Here is a 25,709-nt window from a genome sequence, read left to right on the forward strand (position 1 = left end):
TCACCAGAAGGTTGACTGCCAAATGATGAATTGGGAGAGGCACAGCAACTTCTGAAGACCATCTGATGAAGCATGAAAGGTTCAATGTCTGCATGTGTGGAAGTCATACCTACTTTGATGAAATGGTAGACTGATCTTTTTGAAATACTGAAATAATATGTGTAGAGATCAGAAAACTTGGGTCGAAGTGGCATAACAAAAAGTCCTGGCTATGGGGAAGACTGGGAATCACTGGGGCTGAAAAGATAATTTAAAGACTGAGTAAAATTCTACCTTTAATATATTGTAGTTGTAGACAGTACCTGATAGACCTGTTTGACTCACAACTGTAAGGAATGGGCCTTGTGAAGCAGAAGCTTGAAAGAAGAGACTTAGAATATCATAGAATCACAAAATTATAGCTGGAAGGATCCCCAAGTCATCTAGTCAAACTCCCTCAATTCGGTTCAATCCCTTAAGTATTTATTAAGTGCTTAATATGTGCTAGGCTCTGTGCCAGGACCTAGGAATACATAGAAAGACAGTAAGACAGTTCTTGTTCCCCCTGAGCTTACATTCCACTAGAGGAAAAAACAGGTAGACAGAAAAGCAGCTACAAAATAGACAGAAAGTAATTTTTGGAGGAAAGCACTGATAAAGTAGCCTCAGGGATTAGCATAGGCTTCTGTGGGAGGTGAGAGTGGAACTGAACTTTGAAGGGAGCTATGGGTTCTCTGAGGTAGAGTTTAGGGTAGAGCCTGTGCAAAGGCACAGAGACAAGAGATGGAACATAGAGTACGTGAAGAAGAGTCTTATGTAGTATGTCTGGAAGGGTGGCCAGATTGCCGACCTAAGAGTCTATATTTTATCCCAGAGGTAAGAGGGAACTCTTGAGCAGAGGACTGACATGGTGAGATTTTTGCTCTAGGATTATCAGTTTGGCAGGTACATGGAAGATGGAGAGGGTTCATACTAGAGGTAGAGAGACTAGTTAGATGGAGACCAGATTGTAGGCAGAGAGAAGGGGATAAAAACAAGCAATATTTCAGAGGAAGAATCAACAAGACTAGGCAACTGATCAAATATGAGGAGTGAGTGAGAATAACAAGTAGTAAATGGCTACAGGTTATAAACCTGTATCAGACTGGGAGGGTGGTAGACTATGGGGCACTTATCAGAAATAGGGAAGTTAGGAAGAGGGAAGGTTTTGGGGGAAAGTAGTAATCAGTGATGTTTTGACTTGATGAGGTTGAGATAGCTGTGGGATATGGAGTTGAAAATGTTCAGTGGTCAGTTGGTGGTGCCTTATTAGAATTCAAGAGAATGACTAGAACTCTATATTAAAAAATCTGTAATTTGTCTCCATAGAGATGAGCCCATCAGAGCTCCAAGATGAGATCACTGAGGGAGAGAAAGAGAAGAGAGTAGAGCAAAGGACCCAGGACAGAGTCCTGGGGTACACCCAAGCAAAGGGAGTGCATAGTAGATGAGGATTCAGCAGAGGAGCCTAAGAAAGAGCAGTCAGATAAGAGAAAAAAGGAGAGAGCAGTGTCATGAAAACTCAAGGAAAAAGTGATCAGCAATATCACATACTGCCAAGGGGACAAGAAGGTTGAGCACTAAGAAAAACCATAGGATTGGTGATTGAGATCATTTTACAGATAAGAGAAATTGAGCCTTAGAAGGTAACATGACTTACCATCATAAAGGTAGAAGTAGCAGAGCCAGTATTTGAATCCAGATCTGACTCCAGATCCTCTCCAGTGGTCACCATTTGCATCACCCCACCTCACATGGGCTCCACAAAGCTTAAACTATTGTTCTTTCATAGAACTGAAAGAATCTTAGAATTCATCTAGTCCAGACCTTTACTTTACAGGTGAGAGCCAGAGAGGGGAATAACATTCAAGGGCACACAGTTTGACAGTAAAACCCAGGGAAACCAAGGATGTGATGGAAAGAATGGTAAATTTGGAAGCTAGATCTGAGTTCAGGAGTCTTGGGTCCTCCCAAACTGGAAGGCATCTTACAGGACATCTATGATTCCAAGTTTAGCATTCTTTCACCATGAACCTCTAGGTTCATAGCTCTGCTGTATACCACCTTTGTGACTTTGTATATGTCACTTAACTTGCCTTAGGGAGTTGGGCTGGTGGACCTCTAAGGTCCTGTCTAGTTCCAAATCTATACTCCTTTGATTCAGATCTCTTCATTCCCAGATCAGTGCTCTTTTCGGTACAAGGAAGGATGATCTTACCTATCTAGCATAGGAACGATTTTTAGTCAAACATTCAATTTTTCATCCATCCTCTACTCAAGTAATCATTGTCAATAGCATCGCAGTCATCACATTTTAGAGCTAGAAAGAATTTTAGAGAGTGTCTGGTCTCATTTGATGGATGAGGAATCTCCTGATTAGGAGGTATGTAATCTATTTGGAAGCCTCATTTTGTTCAGAAGGAAACCATGAGTTCTCTTAGAAAATGTCAATGGAATCCAATCTTTCTGGCAGGTCTGCCTGGGAAGGCAAGCCCCATTGGTGCTATGTCTGTCATCCAAGGACCAGCCTAGCTCAGATAGACAAGGTTCAGTTCTAGGTCAGCCACAAGATAATGAGTTCATTGGCCAAACCCATCATCAAGTTTTAGAAGGAATACACAAATACCAACTCAAATCACAAATCATTTAAGTATATGACACACTTATTATGTCTGTAGGTTTGTCCTGGGGAAGACAATTAAATTCATAAACTATTGTATTAAGTCTTTAAACAAATTAGCTAATTGTTAAAAGTTATATAGTGCTTTGATAATAGGTGTAAGTATAAAAAAGTGTTAAAAGAGCCATATTTCCTGGTGTGAAGTAGAAGACTTGTAAAGGTCATACCTACTTGTGAAATCCAAACACTCATTTATTAAGGCAAAACCTGTCAGATGCACAGTTTGTTTGGAGTGTTCTTCAGTCTGTGACTTATCTGGGACATACTTTTACAAACCATTAAATTACCTGTCTTCCATCCTCCACCTTATAGTAGAGCCTTGCATCTTCATTTTCTCTTTATCTCTGGTCACTGATTAAGTTACACTGTTCAGCAGAGTAGAATTCCTTTCTTCCCCTCCTATCAAGCCTCGGAGTTCTATGCTAGAGCTGCCATTGGTTTACTTGGAATGGGCAACTCAGCTGAAGAAGGAAGTTTAGGAAGTTAGGAGTAATGGTCCTCCCAGGACCTAGAGAAGAGATCAGCTAAAGGCCTGTCTTTTTGCTTGAATTCGTTGGCTGCTGCTCTTTGATGGATGCCCAATGGAGAGTACCCCCCAGACTTGGGCTCCAGAGTGAGGGTGCCCAGCGAACCTTGCTGACTGACTGCTGGTTTGCCCACAGGCCAAATACCTAGCTCAGATCATCGTGATGGGGGTGCAGGTGGTTGGAAGGGCCTTTGCCCGGGCACTCCGGCAGGAATTTGCAGGTAAGCAGCATCTCCCCAAACCAGGTTTCCAATCTTGAGAGGCTGCAGAGTGTGATAGAACAGAGCTCTGGACTAAAGTCAGAGACCTGGGTCAAATCCCAACTTTGGCATTTCACAGTGTGACCTTGAACTGTCACTTAGCCTCTCAGCCTCAGTGTTCCCTTCTGTAAAATGGAAATAATAATACTTGCACTCCTGCCTCAGAGTTGTGTGAGGAAAGCTCTGTAAGCTATCAGTATGAGTCCATACCACTTAACATCTCCCTTATTTCAAACACCTTCCATAATTGAGACCCAGTAACACCTGCACCACCTGTGATTATCTGAGCTGCTCCACAGGGCAGAAGGGGCTGGAAAGACAGGAAGTCCTTTTGAATAGTGGCATTCTTGGTGCTTTGTCTTATGATGGCAGTGGCTGCCCATTGCCGTGGGTTATATAAGCTTCCAAGTTCACTTGCCTTCAGATAAGAGACTCCTATGTGACCATGGTATCAAAGAGGGGTAGTCACGGCTGACCCTGGCGGGGAGGTGGGGAGTGGGGGGAGTTGGTATGAGGTAATAAGAGCTCACGATAGATCATCACATTTAGGGGCTCCTCATTTCCCCTAATGTTCTTATGCAGAGCAAATGTTATTATGCTAAAGATGACTCTGGGGGAGTAGGAAAGGGAATGGGATAGAATTGGAAAGGGGCCAACTTCTGTGGTCCTAAGTGTTACCCAGATTAACTGACAGCATCTAGGAATCCTCATCCCTGTTGTGGAACACTAGCCCTGCCATCCCCTGGTGAATGGCCTTTTCTTGGCTACCTTGGTTCTTGGGTTTCCCTCTATTTCCTGGCCACATAGTTTCCAGTTGGAGTGGCTGATTAGAAGTCTGAGGCTAGCCTATGGATTGCCAGGGAAGTGGTTATATGAGACCAAGAGTTCGTTTTGTGTCTGAACAGCCAGCCGGGCAGCTGCAGATGCTCGTGGGAGAGCAGGTCATCAATCTGCAGCCGCCTCTAACCTTTCTGGACTTAGCCTTCAGGAAGCCCAGCAGATCCTCAATGTCTCCAAGCTAAGCCAAGAGGAAATTCAGAAGGTAAATCTAGAGCGTGGGTGCCCAGCCCATGTCCAGAGTAAAAGGGGGGAATATTGGCAAAGGAAGAGGGTACAGCTATGGTTCTGCCCTCATCTGGAGAGGGAATCATGGTAGTAGCAGTAAGTTGAGTTTCCACCAGGTAAGCCTTCAGGATGTCCTTCAAGAGCTCCTGTCTTGATGGCTTCTCTTGGATTGTCATTGTATAGCTACAGCCATCTTTGGGCAGGTGGAAGCACTTGGGATTCTCCTTCTATCCAGTGCAGTTAAGGTACCTCAGCCATTTAATTCGGGCCGTGTAACTCGGAAGAGACCCCAGCTCTCACTGTTTCCGGTGAACACTGAACATCCTCCTTTTCTTTTTTTCAACAGAACTTTGATCATTTATTTAAGGTAAATGATAAATCTGTGGGTGGCTCCTTCTACCTGCAGTCAAAGGTGAGTGGCCTCAAGGCTTATCAAAACCTAGTCAAATGGTAGGACCAGTTTTGCCACTGGTTGGGGGTGGTACAGATGGGGCTAAAAACGTCATTCATTTCCAGTCAGTGGAAATACAGCAAGTCCCAAACAGTCAACAGCACAGCTTTTTAGGCTTCTGTCTTGACGTCCTTGTCTCTGACCAGAGTGCCTGGACATAATGCATTTCTTCTTGTTCCAATGGAATGTTGTCACAATTCACACTCAACTCCTGCCATAAAAGTCTGTAGTTAGCCTCTCAGTCTTGCCGATTTTGACCACCAGTGCATTGACTTGTATATTGCTGGTGAAGCAGCTGGACATATTCTTCTGTTCTCACTGTATTAGAATTTAAGACTAAATTCTAAACCAGCTTTTAGCTAGTTGTATATTACAGCACAGACTGTAGCCTTTGCCCTATACTCTGCCCCTTTGGCAGCAGCCAGCACAAAGACAAACCATAGTAGAAGGCCCCTGGACAATCCTGGAACTTACCCATGAGATAAAAGCAACATCCTAAACCTTCCCTGATACTTCAGGAAAATTTCTGGCCTTAGGAGACCAGAAATTTGTGAGGGTTGGTAGATGGGATATGAGGTCTCTTTGTGGCTCTGGGAAATCATAGCTTACAACTAACCAGGAAAAAGACAAGGTGTGTCCTGTTTGTGGCCAGCCTTGGGTGGGGGTAAATGGTAAAAGCATCTGAAATGTTGGTTCCCCATCCTCCCCCAGGTGGTGCGTGCTAAGGAACGGCTAGATGAAGAGCTCAAAATCCAAGCCCAGGACGAGAGTGAGAGAGGGCAGCAGCCCAAAACGTGACCTCCTATCCTCACCTAGCTTTGCTTATGTGAATTATTTATAGTTCGGTAATAAATATCTTTTCTGCATATTTTCGGTACATTTGCCCAGACTCTAAAAGGCAAGTCATTCTTTTTTGCCAGCCTTGGTTGGGGCCCGGAGTTTCTAGACTGGAAAAGGAATTGGGAGCATTTACCTCCACATAATATTGAATGGACAACCTCAACAGGGGCCAGTAGTTGATGCTAGGAAGAAGCTAGAGTTTCATCCTCTGCCAGGGCCATTGGGAAAGACCTGTTGCTATATTTTGTCAAAAACCAGAAGCCTCGAGTTAGAGCAGCAGAAGAGGCGAATCTTTTTTTTCTCCGACTCTGGTAGTGGACCTACTTACTGACCCTCTGCAGTTTTTATCATATACCTCTGCTTTTGCCTGGCCTGTATTCTCTCATCATTCTACTGTTTTCCCACCGATCTTAGTTGAGCTGCTGTCTCAAAAGATGTTACAAGTATTCTTGGGCCTTAGATATGAACTGGGAATTCTTAGTCTGGGGCCCAGAAACTTGGTTTTTCTTGTATTTTTATAATTGATTCCCTCAGTAATTCTATGCGTTTTATTTCAGGCTTTTAAAACATTATTCTGAGAAGTCCATAAGCTTCACCAGACCACCAGAGAGGTCTGTGATGTCGAAAGGATTAAAGAGGCCCTATGAAGATCCCTTACTGAATAATTAAATTCAGGGGGATCTCTTCTGTCTGTATAAGGAGCCAACTTCTGCCTCATCTCAAGCTTTAAATTTCCCCTGGACAAATGCAAGTGTTGTCAGTGATGTTAAGTGCTTTGTGTTTGTGGGGTTTCTTGCTTCACAACTCCAATTGGATAGCTACAAGAGCACTGAAAAATAATTAGGGCAGTTGGTCTTAGCCTTATGTGACTTGAGCAGTCTGAGGCAGGAGGTAAAGCAGGGCAGGAGACAGGAGGGAGAGGGGTGACTGCTCCAGGCCTAGTGGCAGGCTGAGCTCTCTGCTGGGCTCTTTCTTGCCTCACGGAGCCTCTCCTCAGCTGCAGTTGAGCACAGTGCTTAGCATCAGAACCTTCCTTCCCCTTACTCTGCTTTAAGAGCCTAGTCCCAGGTGAATGACTGACTGCTGCTTGTGCCATCGTGTTACCTGAAAGGTCAAGAGAACCTAGAGGGAAGCAAGTCATGTCTCGTGTGCGCATTTCTGGATTCTGACTCCCAGGGCTGCCTTGGGCTCCTGTAGGGCACAGAGAGGAACCCAGCATCTCTTTCTAGGCTCAGTGTATCTGACGTGGGGGAGGATGTGAAGTAAGGCATTGTGGAAATGCCCCATCCCTGTGTGGTCCTGCCCCTTCTCTGCACCTCAGCACACCCCATCTGAGAAAAGCACTGTGTGATCATGCGAGGACAGCTCGCTCAATCCAGTCCTGTGGTTGGGGCAATCTTGGTAGAAAACACAAGAGGTTGCTCATGTCTCTGAGACTGCTAATTGTGGGCACGAGTGGGGAAGAACATGTTTTATTTGGTCTGATCCTGGGCCCCGTTTCCCAGCACACTCCAGTACATGCAGGCCATCTTTGCAACTCACTTTTATTGTTTCTTTATAAACTTCCTCTCACATGGAGGAATATATTGTTATAGTCATTAGCTTATCTCTCTTTTTTTTTTAAACTCTATGCTAACAGCAATGGAGCCAAGAGGAGGAAAAAACGTAAGCTACAATAGAAAGGCACTTAGAAACTGTTAAAATACTGATATCTTGGAATGTGCAACAACAAACCAACAATGACAAAAAAAGTACACCGGCCCTTTAAAGCCTAGTCTATCACCAAATCACATGCTGAGCTAATGTTAACTCTTTGAGTGCCATGTTGCTATTCTCCATGGGCTTGAATCTCAAACCACCACCCCCAACCCTTGACGATCACTCCTGCTAGTCAGGAAGGGCCAATACCCCGATCTAGGGGTAACTGTGGGCCCTAGCACTGAGCCAGTCAGCTATTTAAGGCCTGGGGCCCTTAGGTGGGGGAAGGGTGGGGTGTCTGGTTCCTAGTAGGGGACAGGAGGAGGGAGACCAGCTCCCTCCTTCCATAATTGGGTCCCCTATTCAGTGGAAAACCCCAGCTGCTATAACCTAATCACAGCCTGGGGCTTGAAAGCCCAGCAGAGGTGAGGGCCAGGACAGAGTGACCCCTCTGTAACAGAAGGGCAGTCGGGGGAGGCGGTAGCACTGAGCCACCCAAATGAGAAGAGGCAAGTATAATCTAATAATGTCAGAACTGGAAGGGACTTGAGTAATCATTTAGTCCAACCATCTCATTTATAGATGAGGAAACTGAGGCCCAGACAAAAGAAATGACTTGTCTAAGTCACAGCAAGTTTATGTGACAAAACATACTAAGTCAGTGGCAGAGCAGGGACTTGTCTATGGATCTCCTGACTCCCAGTCCAGTGCTCTTTCTATGACACCAGGCTACCTCACGAGAGGCAAGAGGTAAAGTGCCCCCCTTGAGAAAGGAGCGAGCCAATACGATGCTCTTGGGAGAGCTGTCCTCCTGTTTCATAGCTGGGAGAGGGAGGGAGGGAGGGCAGAGAAGAACAGGAAAGGGAGCTATAGGAGTGGACCCTCAGCCATCCTGCTGAGGCGCCCCCTCATCTAAAGGGTTCCTTAGCTTATTCATGCCTGCAGTACAGGCCAGGCCTTCTCTGGCTCTGTAGAGTAGATGAGCTTACAGTACTTAACGGTGCAGGTCAGGCAATTCCAGCCATCATCAAAAATAGGAAGGGAACATACCAGGGGAACCAACCAAAAGGCTCCCCAGCCTTTGAGGGGAGAAAAAAATGACAACACATGCAATGTCCCTTTTTCTCTGGCTGTAGTTCTCCCAAGGCGAAAAGGTTTGGAGCAGCACGGAGCTAGGGAGAGGGAGAGAAGGAATTGCTTAGGCTGATCCATTAGTGGAAACAGTGGAGCTAAGGAATGAGGGTTTCCTGAAGCACAGCCCCAAATTTTTCATCTGCTGTCTCCCAGCTGAATTCCTCAGAATCACAGAAGGTTAACCTCCTCCCATACAAGCTGATTTGAGACCACAACCCCCAGAATTCAGTTTCAACCAGGTGGCTCAAACCAAAGTTACCTACTGAAACCTGTTCCAGCAAGCTAGCCTCATTCTACTCTGCTACCCCAGTGATTGAAGGCACGGACCATTCAGGTGTTATCTCCACACACCCCACTTCTGGCTGCCTCCGATGAACATGCTACCTAGCCCTACCTCCTTGCTGGTTCCTGCCTTCAACAACCTTTCTGCTATTTTCCATTCTAATTCTCTAATGTAAGAATGCAGCCAGAATTCCTGTCTAGTGTTCAGACAACGCCTTTGCAGTCTGCTAGCTCTGGCAAAAGCTGAGCTAGGTTAGAACTAAATTCTCTCCTTGACATCCTTGCACTAAGCCTGGGGGCTTAGTGGGTCTCCTAGGAAATGGATGCCCAAGGGAAAGTAATACAATTCCAGAGGCAGGGCGTTAACCCTGATCTCTGCCCATCCTTTTCCCCCATGCAGAGGTACTGCACTGAAGGGTAACAGCAGGGAACTTGGCAACTGAGTACCATGGCTGATGGGAAAACCACCTTGGTATGGAGCAGATGCCCATATTCCTCTTGTCTTCTGTGAGAGCATGTGTGGTAACCCTGAGGAACCATAGCTGAATTCTTAATATAAGGGCAGAAGAGACAAATTCAGGAATTTCCAGGGCCTGCCTTCACCATATTTGCCATCTGCCTGCCACGGGAATGCTCCAGCCCTCTCTCCTTAACCCCAGAGTTGGGTCTCAAGTTTTCTGTCCAGCCAGGAAAAAAAGGATCTGCCCTGGTGCTTCAATTGGGTGCACTGCTTTGCAAGAGGGGCAGGAGGGAGATAGGCCTGCCTTGGTCCTCTTCCTCAGCACAAAGTTAACAGAGCTGGGGGGGAGCAGCCCTCCCACCCTACCCCTAGAGTGGGAGATACCTTGTCAATCAGCAAGGAGGGGAAGGGAGACAAGAGAAAGGACTTGTTCTCTCCATGGCACTGCCAAGGTCTGCGTCTGTCTTGCTCTCCCTCTGAAAAGTGGGTCAGAAGGAGAGGGGTCTGTAGAGTTTACCAAAGCTGTACTGGGACCAGCTCTGAAGAAGAAGGATAAGTGTGGGGGGGAACCATTGGGATTCTCCTGGCCCATGAAGTTCATGGCAGCCATGGGGTTAAAGTGTCAGGGATGAGGCTTCCACTGCTCAGAATGGGATGCTGTTCCTGTGACCTGGCTCCCTCACACTCAGGATATGAAGGCAGCATATCTGACTGGAAGGAGAAAGTGATAGTAGGCGCCTTGTGACAGCGGTCAGTTGGCACCAGATAAACATGGGAGGGAAGACCTGAATGCCAAGAGCCAGAATGGAGCAGCGTTCCAAAAGGGAAACTGAGGAGGGAGAACAGAGTAGATTTGGTGCAGCATGGTAAAAGGGACTGGATATTGGTGTTCCCTCCCTAAAGAGAGTTGGGACCAGACCCTTTGCTGAAGGTAGAGGAGCTGGATTGGGAGAGAGGTCAATAGGATCCAAGGTGCTCACTCTTACGGGCCAAAAATTCATTATTTTCATCTGATGGGATTTACCTTTCTCCTTCCATGCCATCATGGCAGAGGCCATGGAGGTGAGGAGACCCTAGAGTGACCTGTTTTCTGTCCACATGGGTTTTATCTCTACACACAAACATGAAGCCAAGCCAAGGCCTACCTCTTCCCCATGTGTCCTGATTACCTCCTGCCCACCTCACTGGGACTGGACCAGAGGATGGCCAAGCCCTGAGGCAGGACATTATTGCTATTTCTCAGAAGAATTTCCGTTCGTCATGACTGGAGGAGGGGAGGAGTTTCTGTCCAGTCCTTTTCCCTCTCCCTGGCCGCGGCTGGACTCAGGACATCAGTTCACCACAGCTGGCTTGAGTAGCACAGAGCCTGGTGGGATGACCACCCAGCCAGGAGGTAGTGCCTCCGGACTAGCTGCTGAGTTCACGCCTGTAGATAGGTCCAGCACAGTGCCTGGCAGCAGGGAAAGTCCATCTGGACCAGACCGAGCACGGCCACCCTCAGTCCTCTCCCCAGGAATCTTGCGGCCTTCAGTGCCCAGAGCCTTGGCACTCACCACCCCTCGCCCCTTTTCACCTTCAGCCTTGCTCCCTGCAGAGCCCGCAAGGAGAGAGACAACAGGCAGGCTCAGCCCACTAGCCCCAAAGGGTGAGGGCAGCAGCGGGTTCTTAGCCAGATTGAGGGGGAGTACAGGGCCTGGAAGACCAGGCCCTACACCACTCCCCCCACCGCAGGCCAGGGTGCTGAGATCAAGGGGGGCAGGCGCCAAGGGCAGGGGCAAGGAGGCAGGCAGAGTGGGCAGGCCCGGGCCGCCAAAGAGCGCAGCAGGGTTGGGGATGATGATCTGTGCCCCACTGACGTAGGGGCTGTCTGGGGTGGGCAGCTGTGGCTTTGGAGGTGGTCGGAGCTTAAGCAGCTCTTGCTGCTCATGGGAGACGAAGTGGCCGTGGGCCTTAATGTGTTTGCGCAGGGAGCTGGGGTCTGTGTAGCGTTTGTGGCAGCCGGGCATCTTGCAGTAGTAGGGCTTATCCACATAGTGGGTGCGTGTGTGCTTGAAGCGGTCACTTGAATTGGAGTAACGCTTGTTGCAGCCCTCATAAGGGCAGATGTACGGCTTCTCCCCTGGGGGAAAGAGAACAATGGCCAGAGGTTGAGAGTGGGGAGTCCACTGACTCCCTCAGTATGTCTTTGTAAGAAACAGCTTAAAACACACACACACACACACACACACACAAACCCATTCTGTCTCCATTGCCTAATTCCTTGGCTTGGCTTTCCAAGCACTCTACAATTATTTGCCACCACTCTAAAGATGGTCCAGTTGTGTGGATAGGGTGCAGCATTTGAAGTTGTCACCTTTGAGTCCTGTTCTGCCCTGCATACACACTGTGCTCCAGTCAGGGTGGCCTCCCTCCCACTCCATGCACATGATGCTCCGGTTTTCCTGCCTGGCCCTTTCGTGGCTGTCTGTCCACTGTTCTTGAAGCACTGCCTCTCCCAAACTCCACCTCTTGGAGTCCCCTGTTCCTTTAAGGCCCTGCTCCAGCACCTTCCCTGGGAAGCCCCCATCATGAGCCACTATCTGATCTGTGTCTCCCTGCTCCTTGGGGATGAGGGACAATCCCATCTTTGACTCTCTTCTCGGCCCCCCAGTCCAACACAGTGCCTAGCACCCAGGTGGGGCTTCATAAATGCACACTGATTGGCTGATCTCATCTGCAGAGTGTGGGAGGGACCTCCTAGCTCTACATCCTGTGACCCTGCTTTTCCCATTTTGTCTTGGCCACTCTCCTCATGAAGGTGCTATTGCCCAACCAAACAGGACTGTGATTTCCTCAAACGAGTCCTGACCATGCCACCGTGCTTGAGCTCACCCAGAGCATGGCCTCAGTTACACAGGTGGGAAGCCTCGCCGTGTCCTTCAAGGCCCAGCTCAGGTGCTGACTCCTATCTAAAGCTTGAGCCGATCCTCCCTCCTGTGAACATCCAGGACACCTTGTGCCTGTCTCACACTTATCCCATTCTGTCTTGCACCGCTCCTGATTTATGACGGTCAGTACAGCATCTCATTTATCATGATATTCTCTCTGGTGTTCAGCATCTTACCCTGAACACAACAGTCTATCTTCAGCTGTGTTGACGCTGTCTTCCTGGTCCTCTCCCTACCCCTGCCCATGCCTAAGTGAGTCTTCCCTGTCCCCAGTTCCTCTTGATTACCCCTCCTCCTGCCTCGCCTGTCCTCTGTCTCTTGTCTGAACCCTTCCTGAGCCCACCTGTGTGTGAACGGTTGTGAATCTTAAGGTTTTCTAGGCGAGAAAAGCTCTTGTTACAGGTGGGACAGCGATGCGGCTTCTCGTTAGTGTGAGTCCGGATGTGAATCAGCATCTTGTACCTTGCAGACCAAGAAAGGAAGAGCACCCAGTGAGCCAAGGCTAGAGAGGCTGGTCCCAAATAAGCCTGACTTAGGGCTTCCCTCACCAAGGAGGAAGGGCTTATGGGATTGCCCTGCTCCCACGGACTGAGTCAGGTCGGGTTCCATGAGGACATAGAGGCCCTAGAGCCCACCTCTCTTCTTCCCTCTCCCCACCATGCACACACCTAGCATTGAAACCCCGGCCGTGGCGGGCACAGCCCTCCCAGTGGCAGCAGTAGCCAGCCTCCTTCTCGGGTTTGACGTGGAAATCATTGACATGATCCACCAGGTCTTGCAGTAGGTCAAAGAGCTGGTTACACTGCAGGGAGAGAAGAGGAGGAGACATGAGACCCACTGGGACAACAGTGAGCTCCCTTCTACTCCACCCACACCTGCCCATCCTCACCTTGGCCCATCGACAGACAAGTTGCTTTTGCAGGGGCACGTCTGGAGAGAGGCACTTCTCCTTAGGTGGGGTGAGGAAGGAAGAGGAGGGCAGATGCAATGCACCCCCTGAACTCAACGGCAAGAAGAACTGAAAGGAACTGGGAACTCCATCAATGTAACGGAGAGACTGGAAGTCCTGGGGAGAAGGGCCCAGAGAAGGCTGGCAGCAGATCTCGATGGTTAATGATCTGGAACATCCTCTCCACCATGGCCTCTTTCCAACTTCCCTCCCTCATAATGCCTCTGCCTTCGCTTTTCCCAGGATCACCCCAACCCAAGATCAGCTGGCCTCTGTATCTCTGCACCAGCCCATTCCCCCTTCTGCCTCATCCCCCACTTCCCTTCCCTATAGTTTTCCTAGAAGAGGAAGATCCACTATATCACAGACTCACATGGGCAGCAGGGGTTGGTGGCAGGTCCCCATTACCCTGGCGCTCAGGAGACAGGGAGGTGCTGCCACTGGGAGAATCCAGTCCTGATGGGGGTGACAGGCTTAGATCCACTAGCGGTGCTGCTGAGAAGCGGCTGTCCCCCTTTTCAGGGAACTTGGGGTTCAGCAAGAATCCTGAGTGGGAGGGGAGGAAATCAGGGTGGCCCAAGACTAGAAAGAAGGGGGAAGAGAGTGAAGAGTCAGTGCCCTTCTCTCTCAAAACCTGTATCCACACACCTTGAAAGACTCAGACCTATCCCTCCTACCCTCAGACTCCCAGGGATCATTTCAGTAATCACAGTGGCCTGTTTCAAGGACTGGGTGTGTGGGAAAGAGGTAGAGAATGACAGGATAGGGCATTCCTGTTTGCCTTTCTAACAACTGGAAATACCTACAAGCGGACATGGGCTTTCTTGGGAGGTGGTGAGTTCACCATCACTGAAAGTCTGCAAGCAAAGGCCAGATAACTTTACTACTTGTCAGGAATATTATAGAAAGGACTCCAGTTTTGGTAGAGGTTGAACCACTGAGGTCCTTCCAGCTCAGAGCACAATTTTGCAGTTCCATTCCTGATCTCAGTCTGGTTATCATTCACCTCTGCCTCAAGATCGAGCAATCAGTCAGAGAAAAGCCCAGTAAACGAGGCTTTGCTGGGGACAATGAGGCATAGAACAGGACTGAACCAGTAGATCTGGGTTCTGGTCACAGATCTGCCAATGACTTGTGTGACCTTGAGCAAATAATTTCCCCCATCTTTAAAATTGAGGGCTGGACTAGATCAGCTCTGAGGTTTCTTCAAGCTCTGACTTTCTAAGTTTCTTTTCAACTTTAGAATTCTGTGCATTCTGAATTTCTTCCTAGGGTTTATTGCTGCCTTCAGGTTTTCTGTCGCAGTCAATTTTTTTTTTCATGATACTTCTCATCAACTCAAAAACAGCCTCATTCCTATGTATGAGCCCTCATTAGGTCATTTCCCTCTGGGGATCCCTGCTCCACTGGGTGACTGTACCTTTGCGTATATCTGGACTCAGATAATCACCCAAAGCCATCAAGGAAACCCAACAGCTTCATGGGAGGCTATCCCTCCCTTCTACTTCCCTCACCAGGGTACAATACCTGAAGGAGGGGATCCAGGGGAGGCGGGGGCAGGGCCATCATCTACCAAGCCTAGCTCCCTGTGCAGGGTCCGGTGGCGGACACCTCCCAAAGCCCACTCCTGCTTCTCTCGAGCTGCTCGAAGCTTGGTAATGCTCAGCTTCAGGTCCAGCGGCTCGTCCAAAGAGTGCATGGTGCCAACCAGGGCTTGGTGTGGCTGTAGCAGAAAGGCTCCCTGGCAGGGGGTATGGGGGGGCTGGGGGTGAGCAGGAACCTGTGGAAAGAAACAGGCAAGTCAGGAATTCCCACTGGCAATGGTTCAGCCTTATTTGTGCAGCAAAATGCTACTCAGATCCATCTTCCTAGACACTGGTTAAGAAGGGTTCTAGGAGTTTGGGGTCTCAAGTTTGTTTCCCAGGAAGTCAGTTACCATCACTCTGTTCTTTAAGGGGTTACTAAATATATATTAAGGACCCACTGCATGCAAAGAGATATGCCAGGCACTGAGGAAGATGTAAAAATAAGGCACAGATTTGCCTCAAAGGAGCTCACAGCCTAAAAATCACAGGGGGAGAGAAGACACATATATACAAATTAGAATGGGTCACAAACCATCAAATGCTAAGAGACTAGGTGAAAAACAGATTGATTCAAACAGAAAGAGCGCACAAGGAGAGCTTCCTGAAGAGCACTGTATTTCAGTCAGGCCTGGCAGGATGCTGAGGAAAAGGGGAAGGGATGGGAGGGTACTCCACGTATGAGAAGCAAGGGACCCAGTGAGAAAATGGATGAACCCATCCCTACTACAAGAGTGAGAAAAAAATGCAGTCTTTCTCCCACTGAACAGGATTAGGTCCCAGAGGGTCAGCTCCCACCATCCTCTGTCCAACTGTATGGGGCTTCAGGGCCTGGAACTGAACCAGGAGCTAAATACAGGCACTGGCCAAATCCAAATATTTCTTATTGAGCCATGAGCCCAACCCAAGGTTCTTTAGAAAAAGAAAAACAACATCAATAACAACAATCTGACCCAAAACCAAATCTATTCAGTCAGAACCCCATCAGAGCATCATTCTGGGTAGCAAACGTTGTACTATTCCAAACCCTAGCATGATGTAAATACCCACTCACTTGTCTGTCCATTCAATCATCTTAGAACAAGTACTGGATTTTTTGGGGGGGAGGGAGGAAAGCAAGGCAATTGGGGTTAAGTGACTTGCCCAAGGTCACACAGCTAGTAAGTGTGTCAAGTGTCTGAGGCCAGATTGATATCAGGTCCTCCTGACTCCAGGGCCGGTGCTCTATTGACTGCACCACCAGCCGCCCCTATGAGTACTGGATTTGAGTCCCAACTCTAAGACTTAAATTGTGTGACCATGGGCAAATTACTTCACCCTTCTAAGCCTCAGTTTTCCCATCTGTTCAGTGGGGGTGTTGGACTCTTAAGAAGAATTCCCGCTCTGAGAAGCTAAGTGGGAAACCTTGGTGGGCAGGGTTAGGCAGGGGAAGGGGTGAGAGCCATCCTGGGGCCAGGAGCCAAACACCATCGATTCACACCTGCCACAGGGGTGGAGTCTGTAATACACATCTGTCCATCCATTTCCCTAAAGCAGCACCTGGGCTGGGCAGAGTTACTTAATAAGGGAGAGAGGCACTGCCCTGCAGACCAAGGAAAGCTCACGCCAGCTCAGTGACAGAATCCCCAAGATCCCTCGACAACCACACAAGTTGCCTAACCCCACCCTCGAGTACATATGACCAAAACTCAAAATATAAGTGAATAGGCAAAGGCCCCCCACCCCCAGGGGCTCCAGAGAGCTGAGAGGGTCTCCCAGTCCTGGGAGGGGGGAGGCTAGGCAGCCCTGCAGTTCAGTGATGTTCAAAGTCAGATATTACAATGCACTTGTCCTGGGCCTTGTACCTTCTCCACATGTCTCACAGACCCTCTCCCCTAGACCCCTGCAATAGTCCCCACCTTTCCCCCCACCACCACCATCCTGAAGGAATCGGGGCAGGGATTATTATCACTACAGCTAATCAGCCTGGCTGACAATCCAGGTCTCCCAAAGCCAGTAAAGGACACTCTTAAAACAGCAAAATGAGCCAGACTTAAGCAAAGCCCCATCAGGATGGGAGTCAAGAACTCCCAACAAGGGGACCAAAGGCAGCCAAGGGGAATAGGATATGGGTGCAAGGAGGGGTCACCCCTGTAAGTGACTGAGAAAGACAAACCCCAAAACAAGGAAAGACTGTCAAGGTGGGAAGGGGTAGAGGAGTCAATGTCCCAAATCCTGCCACCAGAGGGCAGCTGGTGACTGTGGCACTCTGCCTGCTTAACTGCAGGCTCCAGGGAGAACCTGAGGAGAGACCTTTGCCAAGAGCCCTGGCTTTGGGAGGAAGAATGGGTGTGTGGGTGGCTTCTCTTGGGGCAGCTCCCCAGGCTACAGCTGCTCCTGTCTCTGGAAGCTGGGTCTCCCTCCCCTTCCCAAAGCAACTCTCAAGTCAGCCAGGCACCCCCTGGATCAGCAACATGACTCAAGGGGTTTGGGGGTGTGTGCAACTCATTTATTTCTGGGTCCCTCCTGAGTGAGGTATGATCAGGGCCCCAGCACGTCCCTTTGAGGATCTTAAAGTACTAGGTATTCCATGAGGATCCTCTTCTGGACTGTATGAAAGAGAAGAAGCCATAATGACGTGATTGAGTTTTGGGCACTGGGACAACAAGCAAAGAAAAAGCCACAGGCATAATACTGTAGGATTTTAAGACTGGAAGAGATACAACCTGCTCATTCTACATGGGCAGAAAACTCAGGTTTCAAAAGTGACTTGCTCAGGGTCACACAACTAGGTGGCGCCATAGTGCACAGAGAGCTGGGCCTGGAGTTAGGAAGACTCCTCTGTGTGACCCTGGGCAACTCACTTAACCCTGTCTGCCTTATTTTCCTCATCTATAAAATGAGCTGGAGAAGGAAATGCAAATCACTATAATAGGTTTGTCAAGAAAACCCCAAATGGGGTCACAAAAAGTTGGACACAACTGAAACAACTGAATAATACACAACCGGTACTTTCCACTAATTCCATGCTATTTCCTCTTTATTTTGGAGAATCATGACCAGGAATACTCAAATAATACCCCCTTCCCCAAATCAACTCCACTTATGGGTGAGACAGGCTGACCTTGCCATTCTGGCACCACTAAGCTCCTCCCCTTGTGGCTACAAATGGGGATACTGAGGCAGGTAGGAAGGTGATTTGCAAGGACACACCAGCTGGGGCCCAGATCTCTTCCAGACCCTGGGCAGAGCTCCCAGGTCAAGCATGGGACATCTCCAAGGCCCTGGGAGAGGCAGGGTGGGGTCCTGCCCCTTCCCTCCTCTGGCCAGCTGTCCCTCCACCTGTTTATTTTTAGCCCTGGGCTCTGGACCTCCCAGCAGCTCCCCCTGAGTGCTGGGGGCCCAGGCTGGGCAGGCAGGGAGCCTGGAAGGAGGAGGAAGGAAGTAAATATTTATGCTTATTAAGAATTCAGGAGCCAGGAAGGCCTGGGAAGGTTGGTGCCCCCACCTCCCACCCCCCACCGCTCTCTCTGTTGGCCTCCAGCCACAACCTCAATCTAACCACCCCAGTGGGCCCCAGGTCAGAGGGCCCCCACCAAGAGGCCCTAGTGAAGGCCAGGACATTTCTAGGTCCTTTGAGGAGGCTTTGCAAATTTTTTTTGGGGGGGGGAGCGGGAATGTAGATTTAAACTCAAATTCCCTACCAATAACATTTCCCCCAATTAACAACACCTCCAGTACCCTTCCTTCCAAACTACTATTGCTAGGATTAACCCACACACAGTAACGCCCTAGCAGTCCCCTCCAGAAATCTTGGAAAGAAACAATTCCTAGGAACCAGTCCCCAGGAAGCACCCTTCACTACCCCTCCCAGAGTAACATCTCCCAATAACCCTGAGAACAAATAACACTCCCCTAGTAACCTGGCCCTCTCCCTTTCACCCCCCAAGTAACAGACTGCAATAATCCCCAGAGGGACATCCTTCAAGAATTCTGACTCTTTAAAATCCCTCCTAGCAACACTCTCAGGATAAAGCTACTCACCACCCCCCCACCCCCACTATCCCCAGATGTCCCCAACTCTCTGCTTTATAAGGACACAGTCCCTTCTCCCAGCCCCCAGCTTCCTGTACAGCCACCAAGGCCACAGGGGTTCATTAAGCTGGGAGCAGGAGGCTAGCCCTACCCAGCCCTTGGGGCCCTCCTCCCTCCTTCAGTCCTGGGAGCCGGAAGAAGCCTCCCTGGGCTCTAGCTGGCAGCTCAGCCACCCTCCCTCCCACTCTGCTCCCTCCTAGCTCCCCCAGGTAGACAGGAAGTGACCCCACCTCTCCACCCCTCCAGCCACGACCTTGGCAGCAGCTCCCCCCACCCCACCCCAACCAGTGGCAGCCAGTTCTGGGCCCTGTGCTCCCTCAGTGCAGGCTGGGAGGGAAGGCTGAGTGTGTGTGTGTACAGAGGAGGTAGGGCCCAGAGCCAGTTAAGACCTCCCTAGGATTTATTCTTTGCAAAGTTTTCACATTCACATCCTCCAGAGACACAGATAGAGCAGGGATTGTTCTCCTCAGGCAGATGTGGAAAACAGGGCCCCGGGAAGTAAAAGGCTTTGCCCGAGTCACTTGACAGTTATTAGCAGAATAAGCCAAAATGATAGACTACAAACAGCCTTGGGATTTGGAGTTCAGAACATCTCGGTTCAAGTCCCTGAACTGCCGCTTCCTAACTGTGAGACCCTGGAGAAGTCACCTCTCCTGTCTGACCTTTCGGGGTTCCCCATCTATAAAATAGATCTCTCAGGTTTTTTTTCAGCTTTAGATGACTCTGGATTTAAACCCAAGTCTCCTGACGAGCAGCCCCAAGCTGTTTCCTAAGGGAGATATGCCAACCTGAGTAGATATTCCTAGACATGCCCTTGGTTTTGGGGACCCCCAGGGGAGGAGCAGTAGGGAAAAGAGGATGGAGGAGTAGCTCAGCTAAAGAGAGCTTTCCCAGCTCTGCTGGGGAGGGAATGGACAAGCAGTTCCTAGACAGAGGGGGCTTTCATCCCCCTCCAGTGTGGGCCCCTGCCAGGGGCTGCGAGCTCTCAGGCACTGGAGGTGGTCGGAATCTACCACACCCACCCCCCACCTCCCCCTCCTGAGCCTCCCTCACCAGCTGCAAAAGGAACTAATTAGAGAGATGGGGAGAGGGAGGAAGTGGGGCTTTACAAAAGAGAGCTGAAGGAGCAGCCGCCGGAGACACACACCACCGAGGGCAGGGAGAGAAAGGGAGAGGGCAGCTAGAACCAGGAGGAGAGAGAGGGGCCCAGCTCTAGGTGCATGGCAGGGAGGGGGAGGGGAACCAAAGCCCGGGACCTCCCATTGTTCAGCTTTGCTAAACCCCCTGAGACTCCATCCAGGAACCTGCAGAGCTGGCAGGATGAATAGGGAGGGGCGCAGAGGCACCAGGCAGAGCAAGGTAGACGACCCCCCACATGGCACAGCCACCAGCAGCAGGCGATCAGAACAGAATGACCCCCTCTCCTTGGTGGGCCCCCCACCCCCACCTAACCCTAACCCTAACCCCCAAGCCTCCCAGGACAATGGGGATCATTGTCCCTTCCCTCAGCTGCAGCATGGGCCACCCCAACGCACCAGGTATTGGAGGTTGCTGTTTTGGCTCCAAGGCTGCCCGTAGCCCCGGACCTGGGGCCTTTTTATACCCACTGCCAGGACCTGCTAACTCCAATAGAACAGATGTCAATCTGGTGTTCATTTGCATGTCATTTACATGTGGCCAATTTAACATTAGCATGCAGAGAATGACCCCATGGCAGGTCCTTCCCTCACCTGCCACCCCCCATTCTTAAACACTCTTCCAGGTCCTTTCGCGGCCTGAGATTCCTTCCACATCTTGACATTCTAACACCCTTCTACCTATGGCGTTTTACATTCCTTCCAGCTCTAGCAATAACTGCTAACATTTAATAATAATAATAAATGTTTAATATTTACAAAGCACTTGAAGGTTTGCAGGTGTTTTACATGTTATCTCATTTGATCCTCACAACAACCCTGTGAAGCAGGTGCTGTCATCCCCACTTTAGAGATTAGGAAACTGATGAAACCCATGTTCGGGGTCAAAGGTGGGATTGACTCCGGTCTTCCCGACTCTGCGGCCAACACTCAGGTTTCAAAGTGTTCTTTATAGACATCATCTCGCTTGGAGAAACTAGGGGAAAATGTAAAAGGAAGTCAGGAGAATAAGTGGAGAGCTGGAGGGAAAGGGAATGCTGGTGACAGGAAAGAGACTTACAGCTGGAAGGAATCTGGAGGGATTGTCTGGTCAGGCCACTCTCCTTTTTCAAAGACTCAGATTAGGTGGCCAAGATCACATTGCTCTGTAGCTGTCCAGACAGGGACTCATACACAGTGTCTTCTGACTTCATGGGCAGAGACTTATTTTGCCTGTCATCTGTGTATGTACATGTGGGTATATGTGCACTAATGTCTGTCTGTCTGTCTGCATATAAATATATGGGAATGGGTGTAGCACCATTCCCCAGCCCAGCTTAGGGAAGGGGGGGGGGAAGGAGCAGGCCAGTGGGCAGGGCTAGTCTCTCCCCTTCTGCCCCCCCCCCTTCCTTAGCTCCAGGGCCAAGCCTGGGAGGTAATGGGGAGGCCATGTGGGTAGGGCCAGAAGGGACAGGAGGGGAGAGGAGCTTCTGCCAAACCAGAAGGCCCCACAGCTCAGCATTCCTGGGAACCAACTCCAATCCCCACTCTGGGCTCAGAGGCCCAGGCACAGCCAAGGACTCCACCCCACTAGGCTGGACCAGCCCAAGACAGAGCCCACAGGGCAGGAAGAGGAGAAAGGAGGGAGAGGAGGGAAAGGAAAGGCAAACTGGGCTCCTTCTTCTAGTCCCCAGATCTAGGGGAAGAGAAGTCCTCCATGGGTCAGGAGACAGTCCTGCTCCTGCCTCACTGTGTGACCCTGATCCTCTCTATGCCTCAGTTTCCTAATCAGTAATAGGAAGAGGCTATCCTCCATGCATTCCTCTCCCCTAAAGCTTGTTCTGAAACAGGATACATTGAAAATGCATGAAATCATGTCTCCCCATGGTACCCAGCACAGTCTTTCAGCATCCCCTGTTCCTCCAGGGATAGTGGCCCTGCTGTCACTGGCCCTTAGAATCTGTGCTTCCTGACCCCAAGACCAGCTCAGGCACCACCTCCTAGGAGAATTCTTATCCCTTTCCTCAAAATAATTCATATCTTCTTATCTGTATATTTGTTTTTATCCCCTACCTACCCCAAGTGGAAAAGTAAACTTCTAGAGATCAGGGGCTATTGTATTTTTTATCTTTATTTCCTCAGGTACCACAATACCTTGTATGTAGTATGCTCTCAATAAAAGCTTGTAGAAAAAAAAATCCTAGAACAAAAAGCTGGCCTCAGTTTCAGAAAGACCAAGGTTCAAATTCCACCTCCTGACACATACTGGTTATATGACCCTCAGGCAAATCACTACTTAATCTCTCTGTCCCATCCTTCCCACTCCCTCCCCCCCCCTCCAAGACAGGTGCTAACTTGTACTGGTAGAAGGACTTTTCTCACTGGAACCTCCCTATCCCAAATAAATTATAGTTCTGGTCCCCCAAGAATTCTGGTTCATCATGAGATGATGACCCCAGGTTCTCCAAGATTCTGCTAGCAGACAGCAATCACTAGTAAGTCCTACCCAATTGGAAAAACTTCAATTACACACCAGGGGACATCTATCATCCAAGGACCAGCCTAGCTAAGTTCCCAGAGGCTCCATAAAGCTACCCTCAGGATGATTAATTTTTTTGTCGTAATCCTTAGGACCATCTTACAGGAAATCACAGAGAGGTCTCTCTCTCTTCTGGTGAAGAAAACACACACACAAAAGACAATCACAGAGCCTTGAAGCAATATTATGTTTTGTTGGTAATAGCAGCATTCCAACGTTGGCCCAAATTTCTTTATCTACAGAGGTAACATTTCATCTAGAAGGACAGAAGCACCCCAGGTTACTGTGGTGACTGAGCAATGGCAGACTTCCTCCCCTAACCAAGGAAGCTACTGGGAGAGGAGATGAAGGTCTTTAGATAGCCTCCTTTAGTCCCAGCCCCCAGATTCATTAACTTTTTGACCTAGGCAAGTGACCTCCTCACTCCAAGTCTGGATTTCCTCAATCCATGAAATAAAAGGGTAGGGCCTGAAGGAAAAGTCACATTTATGTGCTGTTGGTAGAGCTGTATAGTGGTCCTGCCATTCTGAAAAGCAATTTGGGGTGATTCCCAAAAAGTCCCTAAAATGACCTTTACCCTCTGACCTAGCACTACCACCATTATCCAGTACCCTAAAGAGATCAAAGAAAGATGAAAAGCAACCATGCTTACAAAAATACTTATAATGGCTTCTTATAATGGCAAAGAACAAGAAACTAAGAGGGTGTATTCATTGGATGGGGAATGACTGAACAAGTTATGGTATATGAGTGTAATGGAATTCTTCTTGGATTCAAAATAACCTGCAAAGAATTGTACAACAGGGAGTGAGGTAAGTGGAACCAGGAGAATGATTTACATAATAACAATAACATTGTAAAGACAATCAGGTTTAGAAGGCTTGACTCTGATCAATGTAATGACTAAACATGATTCTGGAAGATTCATGAATATCTGTTACTCCCCTCCAGATGGAGAGGTGATAGATTCAAGATTCAGGATGAGGCTTAGATTTCTGGACATGGACAACGTGGAAATTAATTTTGCTCGACTATGTCTATTTATTATATTTTTTTTCCTTTTAAATTGGGGGCAGTAGTGGGAGGGAGAAAAAATGCTTGTTAATACAAAAATCAAAAAGGGGGGCAGCTAGGTGGCGCAGTGAGTAGAGCACCGGCCATGGAGTCAGGAGAACCTGAGTTCAAATATGGCCTCAGACACTTAACACAAAAACTAGCCATGTGACCTTAGGCAAGTCACCTAACCCTAATTGCCCTACCTTCCCCCTCCAAAAAGCAAAAAAAAAAAAAAAAGCAGGGAGGAGACAGGACTCTCTAAGATTCCAGATTAAACATTTATTTTATGCTCTAAGATTATCCCCTTTTCTCTCTGACATTGTATGGTCAATTTTCTCAGGTCCTTTCCTGCTCTAACAGTATTTTAAGTTCTCCAGGTACTTTCCCATTCTAGGAATAAGTATATAAGCCAGGTACCCATTTTTCCATGTTAGATTAAGTGTGTGTTGGAGGGGAGAGATGCCACGCTCCTGAATTTCCAATGCCAGTTACTTAATAAGGAACACAGTATCCAAACTAAACCAGGTTAACCCAGTGGGTCCCGTAACATCCAGAAACTCCTCAAGATACAAATCCTCTGGTTATCATTGTAACTCTATCCACCTCCTCCTCCTCCCACCCCAGCATCCAGCTCCTAACCCAGACCTCACATCTCTGTTTTACTCCTGATTTACAGCATGACCTCTGACAAGCTGATCACTCAAAGGGTCCCAGTTTCCTCACTTGTAAAAAGGGATGGGACTACAGATGGGGTAGAATGGGAAAAAGCACTGAATTTGGAATCAGGACCTGAATTCAAATCCAAGTTATGCTACTTACTATTTGTACAACCCTGGACCAGTCATTCATTAGTCTAGAAGCATTTATTAAGTGCCTACTATGTGCTAAATGCTGCCCTGGGCAAATCATTTAGTTTTCCCAGGACAAAGTTTTCTCACCTGCCAAATGATGGGGCTGGACTAGATGGCCTCAGAGGTCCCTTTCTTCTCTAGAGCTAATGATCCTGCACCAAGCTAGCTAAGTCCCTTGCAACTCTATATCCTAATGAGTTAGGCATGCTCTCAGCAGGGGGCCCCAGCCAGAGTTTCCCAGGTTCTTCCAGAGACCTCATTGGTGTCCCAGGCCTCAGCTGTTTTTCTGTGAGACCTGGGGGCAGCTTTCTCTCTGCTCCTCCTTTCCCTACATCTCCCCCAATAAGCTGGCCCCAGCCCAACTCACATCCTCCTCTCTCCCAGAAAAGACCTAGCAGATTCACAGGCCCTAGCCTGATGACCCCTTTATTTCCTGTTTCCCACCTGTAGAGGGCTTGGTGGAGCCCCTTCTCACAATGGGGGTAATGTAGAACATTTGCGGGTACCTCAAACTCGTACCTTTGGGCAACAGCCCCTTTGGTTCCGAGGTTGACATCAACACCTCTATTCATATTTCCTATCCCAGAGACTAATCCAGGGCTGAACCAAGAAGGGCTTGGACCAGCCCTCATCTCCTCCTTCTGCTCCCCAGTTCCCAGGACACTGACTAAACCACTTGTTCTGGTGAGGGAACCCTTCACCAAATGCTGCTGAGAGCCAGACAAGGTTCAGCCCCAGAGTGTCAGACTAGGCAAAAATGCTCATCATCATGCATAGGAGTGAACTGTCTGTTGCATTTCCTCTGTGTGTGTTCAAATCGTTGTAGACCTATGTATATACACTATACATACATGCATCAATACCTGGTTTCTATATTTGACCCTGGGAGGTAGGGTCCTTGGAAAAGAGCCCCCTTTGGTGTAGCCACAATTTGGGCTGTGGGTTCCCTTTTAAATCACGGTTTCTTAACTTTTTTTGTCTCATGGACCACCCCCCTTAGCAGTCTAGTAAAGTCTGTGAACCCTTTCTCAGAATTGTTTTTAGATACAGAAAATACAAAGAAAACCAATTATATAATACAAATATCAAAATACTTTTTTTTTCAGTTCAACCCAGATCAAGAATCCCTGTTTTAAATATTCCCCTTCCCCCAATCCTAACTGACTTCCCAATCTCTCTCTCTCTCTCTCTCTCTCTCTCT

At 48.7% G+C, this 25,709-nt stretch overlaps 2 protein-coding genes across 5 annotated transcripts in view; one reads left to right on the top strand and one right to left on the bottom strand.

Moving 5' to 3' along the window:
* The window catches only part of CORO7 (coronin 7), a 126,878-nt gene extending 121,012 nt beyond the window's left edge, over window positions 1–5,866 (top strand). The window contains exons 28-31 of the mRNA XM_069106448.1: window positions 3,361–3,445; window positions 4,390–4,526; window positions 4,896–4,961; window positions 5,712–5,866. Of these exons, the coding sequence (XP_068962549.1) occupies window positions 3,361–3,445; window positions 4,390–4,526; window positions 4,896–4,961; window positions 5,712–5,798 (375 nt within the window). The 3' untranslated portion in view covers window positions 5,799–5,866. The remainder of the gene's footprint in view (window positions 1–3,360; window positions 3,446–4,389; window positions 4,527–4,895; window positions 4,962–5,711) is intronic.
* A 1,501-nt stretch (window positions 5,867–7,367) lies between these two features.
* GLIS2 (GLIS family zinc finger 2) overlaps window positions 7,368–25,709 on the bottom strand; it is a 45,275-nt gene continuing 26,933 nt past the window's right edge. The window contains exons 2-7 of one of the 4 annotated variants that reach the window (XM_069106492.1): window positions 14,818–15,070; window positions 13,664–13,836; window positions 13,231–13,431; window positions 13,010–13,143; window positions 12,685–12,803; window positions 7,368–11,533 (exon numbers count right to left, since the gene is read on the bottom strand). In XM_069106492.1, the coding sequence (XP_068962593.1) occupies window positions 10,746–11,533; window positions 12,685–12,803; window positions 13,010–13,143; window positions 13,231–13,431; window positions 13,664–13,836; window positions 14,818–14,989 (1,587 nt within the window). In that variant the 5' untranslated portion in view covers window positions 14,990–15,070 and the 3' untranslated portion in view covers window positions 7,368–10,745. Of the gene's footprint in view, window positions 11,534–12,684; window positions 12,804–13,009; window positions 13,144–13,230; window positions 13,432–13,663; window positions 13,873–14,817; window positions 15,071–25,709 lie in introns of all 4 variants that reach the window. The other 3 variants (XM_069106504.1, XM_069106471.1, XM_069106482.1) reach the window with 3 other exon arrangements.

This window comes from Petaurus breviceps, unplaced genomic scaffold (genome assembly GCF_028583685.1).
Source record: "Petaurus breviceps papuanus isolate PSGF00001 unplaced genomic scaffold, PetGlider_PUasm1.0 138, whole genome shotgun sequence".
NCBI classification, from domain to species: domain Eukaryota; kingdom Metazoa; phylum Chordata; class Mammalia; order Diprotodontia; family Petauridae; genus Petaurus; species Petaurus breviceps.